The sequence below is a fragment of the Varroa jacobsoni genome, unplaced genomic scaffold (assembly GCF_002532875.2).
Source record: "Varroa jacobsoni isolate VJ856 unplaced genomic scaffold, vjacob_1.0 scaffold_170, whole genome shotgun sequence".
NCBI classification, from domain to species: domain Eukaryota; kingdom Metazoa; phylum Arthropoda; class Arachnida; order Mesostigmata; family Varroidae; genus Varroa; species Varroa jacobsoni.
Window position 1 is genome coordinate 3,479 of NW_019213072.1, and position 7,458 is coordinate 10,936.

The 7,458-nt window shown below is 38.0% G+C and overlaps 1 protein-coding gene across 2 annotated transcripts in view; it reads right to left on the reverse strand.

The window, feature by feature from the left end:
• Window positions 1–3,400: 3,400 nt before the first annotated feature.
• The window catches only part of LOC111271322 (protein FAM91A1), a 9,228-nt gene continuing 5,170 nt past the window's right edge, over window positions 3,401–7,458 (reverse strand). The window contains exons 9-13 of one of the 2 annotated variants that reach the window (XM_022852054.1): window positions 7,081–7,274; window positions 6,615–6,813; window positions 6,175–6,358; window positions 5,450–5,922; window positions 3,401–5,189 (exon numbers count right to left, since the gene is read on the reverse strand). In XM_022852054.1, coding sequence (XP_022707789.1) covers window positions 5,100–5,189; window positions 5,450–5,922; window positions 6,175–6,358; window positions 6,615–6,813; window positions 7,081–7,274 — 1,140 coding nt within the window. In that variant the 3' untranslated portion in view covers window positions 3,401–5,099. The remainder of the gene's footprint in view (window positions 5,190–5,449; window positions 5,923–6,174; window positions 6,359–6,614; window positions 6,814–7,080; window positions 7,275–7,458) is intronic. The other variant, XM_022852060.1, reaches the window with a different exon arrangement.

Consider the following 7,458-nt stretch of genomic DNA (forward strand, 5'->3'; position numbering starts at 1 on the left):
TGTTGTTGTTGCTCAGTTCTATGGATTTGATTATTAAATCGTGCCAATTTATGTAGTTTACGTGTCATTCATTTAAGCTCAACTGACAAAGCGAACGTGTACGTAATGTAAACGACGCAGTTGTTTTCAATTCGTTGTTGACTGCCTTTCTGTAGCAAGCCTGTGTCCTAATTAATGTGCAGACAAAGCCTAACCTATTGTACAAACAATCGTTGAAAATATTGGGTATTATTGTGAATATATTGCCAATGAATTAGCTGTTCATCATTGCGGCACGATAGGAAAATTTGAACGCCAAAAGCTGCAACCGATCAAACATCGAAGGCATAAAAGAATTGCTTTGATCTACAAGAATGAAAGAATACACTTAACTCACGCCTGTTTTCGGTATTGCATTGATCATTTTTTCACAGGAGATCCACTCTGGTTCTTGATCTGCTTATAAATAAAGGACAGTTCATAGATCTCGAACTTACCCAAAGTTGTAAGAAGAAAAACTTGTCGTTCTTTACATACCATATTGAGCGCTATCAAAGCAATACATGAACATTATCCACGACGACGACGGTTAAAAACTTGTTTTTCGGTTGTGCCGCGGTTCCCTCTTACAGTCATTCCCTACCACAATGCAACATTAAAAATGTGCATACATCGGATCGCTTGTGGGTAGTATGACGCTACGTATGAACACAACGTTATTATTATAATCTTTCTATAATAAGGTTTAAGAATATGCTTCAACATCTTGCCCATTTATGCGCAAGCATCTTCTGAAGACAGCTTTATGGGGTGGTCTGGCTAATTAATCCAAAGCTCTTGTTGTCATCATATGGGCCACAGCCTGGCACTACCACTATCTATAACTTCTTCATGCGCAGCGCCGATAACTTTTTTCACTGTTCTATTGCTATGAAATATTATGTTAAGGCGCTGATTCACAGTTTGAAATCAAATGTGCCTACGCTTGATTTCTAACCTAGACCACTTCACTAAGTGTTCTTAAATTCGATGGGCAAACTGTACCATCATGGGGATAACGCAAATACATGTCACAAAACGGTCACAACATGCATCTACGATAAAATCGTTTAATAGATTTATGATATGCGTAAGTTTGTGTGGAAATTTAGTAAAGTAGAACATTGAATAAGCGTTAATCTACAACTTTATTAGCTAATGAGATTTCACAAATGCTTACATAAAGCTCTTACGTATCTACGGTGATAGGCTGAATATTGTTGTAAAAAAAAAAATAGAATAAAAGCAAAGATATGGTGCAGTGTTGAAAATCAACCCTAACTGATTAAGCTTTTATCTTTTAGGAGCGAGAGCGCTCGGGCGTCTATCAAAGACTGGCAAAGCAAGGAGGACTTTAATGGAAGATTAGCTAGTTGCTGGTGCAATTATTTTCCCAATAGAAATTAAGGGGCTGAAGACTTCAGAAGAGACTACAATACTCTAGTACCTCAAATACAAAAAAACGAGTTGCTATGAAAAAGAAGCATTACTATAGCAGCTACTAGCATTACTAGCGCTTCCTGTTGATGCAGTATATGATTACTCAAAGGACGTGTTATAAAATTTAACAAATGGGTTCGCCACGAACTGTGTTTAGAATAGGGGAAGCATGTATGTCTATTAAAAAGCGCTCCCAAAATGTTTAGTTTAGTGCGTAAACAATAGAAGAGATCACATATTAAAATATGTACACGCTACTTTCGGCAAGTTCCTGGAACCAGTAATATCCGCTCTGACATGCAGAAATTTTTGGAAAAAGTCAATCTACGCTTATATTTGTGTTTCAACGCACAAATAAAATCGTAGAAAACGAGCAGTTTGAAGGCTTTTGTTCAAGAATCCATGCAACTCGAATTCTAATATTTGCCTAGTCATTGTATTGTGTTATAATGTATAAAGCTCGATACAGCCTGCACCGATAAGCACGCTGCATAGAGAACTAGCACCTTCACATTGTAATTTCCAAGTAGAAATATATATTATTTATTAAAAATCATAGTGCTGACTACATATAATGTACATCCCGCTCTTGGTTGTTGAGGCTAGTTTTTAAGAGTTGGCCAAACGATTTAATTGCTCCAGAGTAATAAAATGGAAGCCAAGTAGTAATAATAATGTTATTATGGCAACATGCCTAATATATAATGGCTTATTTTAATTAACAAAGATGTCATAAAAGCTATCCATTGGTTGACCCATTATTCCATAGCTTATCTTTCTTTACTTACGGCTGTATTATAAATGATGCGTAAATATATGAGACCTTTCTCTCACTAGGTGGAGTTTCATTTAGTAGCTCAAATGATTAAGAAATACGTGCCCGCTTACTTTTTGCCAGGATAATAAAAAATTTATTCCTGTGACAATAAGTAAACATGCCATGTGTCCCCCATCATTGTTCACAACTTTCTGCCATCTGTTAATCAATTGTTTCTTTCTCACTAGAAATTTTAGAACGGTATTGAGGGATTCGTCCAGCCAGGTTTTGAGGCTCTTCACACGGTAGAATGAGCAGTTTTCAACTTCACTTGCTATTAAACATAAAATGACCCCGTAAAATACGTCGGGGCGGGATCCGGAGATTCTTCTTGAATGACATTTCTGAAAATTTCTTTGTACCTGGAGGGTGTAAGGAAATCTTTTATTCAGAGTCAGGAGGGCAGCTTTGATGATGTTTGCCGTGTAAAGCCTTGGCTCGTCATAAAGTCAAGTAATCCGATTTTGTCGGCTCTTTTCTCTTGAATACCTCCAAGTCAACACAATAAACAATAAGCAAACACAATTGTCTGGTTCGCAGGAAGCAGTTTCCGGTGGATTAAACCTCGCAGTCATTTTGGATAGGGATTTGGTGAGATACTAGACATTGGCTATGCTTCCAAAGTAACTTATATTAGTCTCTGGTTCGTGTTGATATATAAACATTGCCTATCATCATCACAATTCTAAGCAAAAATCGACCACTCTGACCGCGTGACACTCGACGGCGGGCGAGATACTGAAATATAATATTAAAATATAATCTCTTGCTAAATTTAGAAAGTTAATGAAGCGTTTGTCTAAGCCCCAAAAATGTTAGGCGGAAAACGATGGTCATGCGGCTGCAACCAGTCGGCCAATTTCTTCTGGCGGCTATTTTCCTTCAAAAGTGTTTTTAGTTGTTATCAAACTCAGACGGTCGGCCAAAGTGGATGACATTCTTTAGTTCCCATATTTTGCAAACTATTCTTCTTCTAGCAGTTCTTTTATCACTAACATCGTTACTGTTCATTAGCTTGTTTCGGCAGCATTTTGAGCTCGAAGAAATGCGTAGTATTGAAATGAAAGTCAAAAACGCTAATACTAAATTGTTAATTTACTTATACTATAAAGAAATGAAATTAACTGTAAAACACACACAAACCATCTCGGTGTATTTTATTGGCTATTAGGTCATAAAAATACTCTTTGAATAAAGTACACGGACAGTGCTACCGAACATGTTCTATGTCGTTTGTCTTCACTCACCATTTATTTCTCCATTGCATCTAATTTTTTATTACAATAATAATTCTCCCTTTTTTGGTATGTAGTTGTGGTCATATGCACTCTACTATTGCACTCCTTCCCTCAGTCTTAAAGGCCATTATTTCACCATCACAGAATCATAAATACATCATTACTATTGATATCAATCACCGCGGTCACTACATAATCAATATGTATATCCACTTTTTAATTCTCTTTTCATGAAACACTGCCTATTATGTCTATATTATATTTGCCATTCATCTAACTATATATAAACATATTTATGTATACCTCTACAGGTACACAAAATTGTAATTTTAACTAACATTTTCTAAAGCACGCCACGTTTCTGTTTGTAAATCAAATAATATGAACGAACGGACGTCAGCTTACTTGGCAATGTTCGCTCAGCGAAGTTTATATCAACGATAAACGTCGTAAGAGTAACACTTGTTACTGATGTACTTCTTACATTGTGGAATGTGTGTCACGTTAAAAATTGTGTTCTGTTCTGTGTATACTATCTCAGATCGCTTAATTCTACGATCATATTGAATGTCACGTCGTAAAATGATAATGTGGTTGTAAAAACCATATCGTCGAGAGCATATAATAGCTTATTAAAATCAAGTCGGAAGATTTCGATTTGGTCAGCACAATCATAAGTGTGCGGTCAGCGAAGAATACGCAGAAAATAAAAATGCATGTTCAGGTGAATCAGTTGTAAGGATTATTGTTTTGTTTTAGATGTACTTAGTCATAATTGTTTAATTCACAATTTCTCTACGTCGGGTTGGCTGCAAAATAATTAAAAAAAAAAAGGTAAAAGACGCTGTAGCCATATATTTATGTGTTAACAGCATTCAAGTGCATGCATACGTTTGAGGGCAAGCGATAGCTAAAAATGCTGCCTTATTAATAAATCTAATAAGGCAGTAAATCAAATAAAATACGAAGGTTGCATGAAGAAATTAAAAAAGTGTAAGCCCTAACTCTTTTGCGACCTTACTTAGACTGAATTTGTTAAACTTATGACGGTGAACACTGTAATCGTGCGGTAACACTGTACAACGCGGCTACCGGTAGCGATTTCTGACATACCCGTAACGCTCTGAAAAGTACATATCTGTCTGTTCCAACCTTTGCCCAAGCTCATTTCAATATTTTGTACATAATGCGGACATTTTTCGCATTATTTGTTCTACAAGCAGGAATAAAACAGTTATAAATAACTAATCCGATTTCAGCTGAAAGCTATCCAAGTATGACAATTTTTGGCATAAATTACGGAAACGCAAAAAATGTCGCAAAAAAGATTAGCATGAAGGCCGCATTCGGTAAAACGCTTTTTGTCTATTTATATATAAATGTGTGCCGTGTGTATTGTTGGATTTATTTTTGTACTCGACAAGGATGGCTAACAATCAATTAATCGGCGGTGTTCCGGGTCAACAAATTGGCAAGGGGCGAAAAATAGGCCACGTTTGAGGCGACAGGTGATGACCATGGGTTAAAGACAAATCAACAAAGGCTTGGGGAAGGGAAGGTTATAACTGGACTGGGCAACTCGTGCGTTACAGCGTCCGCAGCATTCCGTCGCTGAAAATAAGACCTTCTGTAGGGAGAGGTACCATATCGCTCTGCTGATCCAATGAGCAGTCGCCCTGGAACGAAATTCATACCATATGAACGAATTAAACGGCGACTTTTAATAAGTACGAAGGGTCAAAAATGTTGAGGGTCTACGAGGCTCACTAAGCTTGAAGTCACAACATTCGCGATATTCCTCTAGGAATTCAACGTTTTCCTGTCCACTTGCATGTTCATGTCTTTCTGCACCCGTTGCTTCATCATACCCGGAACTTTCAGAACATTGCGGTATCAATCTATTGCCATTATTAAAAAATCGCGTTTTTTTTCTTACATGGTGTTGATCGATGAATTCTAGTAGCTTAAGCGCTAGCTTCCTCGAGCTTTGAGTCAGCCTTCGCATGGCATCTTCTGTGCATAGACCAAATTCGACGATTCGCTGACACACACGTTCGTTGAGCTGTGCGTCAAACAGCGGAAGACCGAACGTGCAGTCGAGTAGTACATGACCACCCGATGTAGCTGACACGCACTGTTTGTTACTATTGGAGAAAGTGCTTGGCGTATCTGGATGCGCCGAAATTAAGTTCGGGCCAAGGTCAACTTCATTATGTCCAGACAAAGAAGCAGTGCTTGATTCTGTTGTTATATTACTACTAGTATTCGTTCTGGAAGATACTCCTATGCCACTGACTTGTCCGCTATCCCGGTTTCGAGGACAAAGTAACGTGATGTATCCACATTGATGGGATAAGTCTAGTTCCGTGTAAAGTGTTCGAACACACTCCAACGAGTACAGCTCATTTCCTTGAAATGAATAACTTTTGTTTGTCATATCAGGGACAGGTACAAGAGGCTATGGCGACGAAACGAATTCTTTAGGTATATCGATCCTTGTGCTATAATAATCTTTAGTGTTTTCTATCTGTGCAATGATTCTGCTAAATGAAGAATACGGAAAAGTGCAAGGAAGTACGATATTGGAATAGTTGGAGTACAAAGCTCATAATATGTAACACTTCACCAAACTTAGTACTTTAGATAAGATCAAATACGTACCAGCTTCAACTTCCTTCTGCAAGTCGAACGGGAATGGAAGATAAGCTTTGTCTTGTTGCAGATCATAGGCTTGAACCATCGAGGCCGAATAAGTTAGAAACTCATTGATGGTTGGAAGGCTTGACGCCGACACAATGGTCGTAGGATCGTGACCCCAATTCGTTAACGTGATTTTCTCGTAAGGCTATCAACAATAACAAAAGAGGTTTACCACTACTGTTGCATATTTCTTCGTATCGAAATATGAAATCTGGAAAAAAACTTAATTGGCCGGGACTGAATAATTATTTATTCATTTCACGCAAAATTGGAGGTCAAAGAGAAAAAAATAAATCAACTTTGTTCAACACCATTTCATAAAGGAGATACAGTGCTGCCGTGAATGCATATAGAACAGTCGAAACAATTAAATTAGGCTATACGAAATATATCTTTCTCACCAATAACTCTCGGGGTAGTTTTCGAAGACGGCTCCCTCGTGTAAGTAGAACCGAGGTGGGACCCTGTCGAGTTAAGTTATAAAGAAACAACTTAAACCACAGGGAGTTCACTTCGGGAATAGGTGGGCCCAGATGACACGGAGAACAACCTGTCACTGGGCGAACTTCCTTCGACAGAGGCGCCATTGAGATCAGCAAACTGCAAAATGATGAAATGTTAATAAAATCAGTGGTGCGACAAGTTAAATATTGCAAGATGTAGTTGCCGTTTAGGTTCTTTATGGCTATGTCACTACCGATAGTAACCAAGCAAAGCAGATGTTCTCCCTGCAAACAATGTGTTACAACAACTAGTAAACTACTGTCCGCCTAACGACGATAACTAACAAACTAAAGCTAACTAAATGTCGTATTACAGAAAATTGTCAAAATCATCATAATTATGTACATGTACGGCCATGCATACTTGTAGTTTTTGTTGAGGAGTCTTCGGCACGTGTCAGTATCGAGGTTTTGAAGAGCTTCACATCGTACAAGATCGAGTGGCAACGGAGGGTCGAACAGTCTAATATTGTAGCGCAAAAATCGGACGGTATGCGATAACGCGACGGTATGTTCATAATAACGAACTGCGTCACCTTCACCGGTTTGCTCTTCAACCTGGAAACGATGTTAATTCCCAGAAATTATGTCATAGAAATATATTACGTATAAAGGAACGTAAATGCTACTTTTTAGGCGGACGACATAATAATGTGATGACGGATCGCTCAAGCTATCAGTATTTTGTAGTTTCTAATAAGTACGCTTTTTTCCAAATTCGTAAATGAATATTGCGCATAGG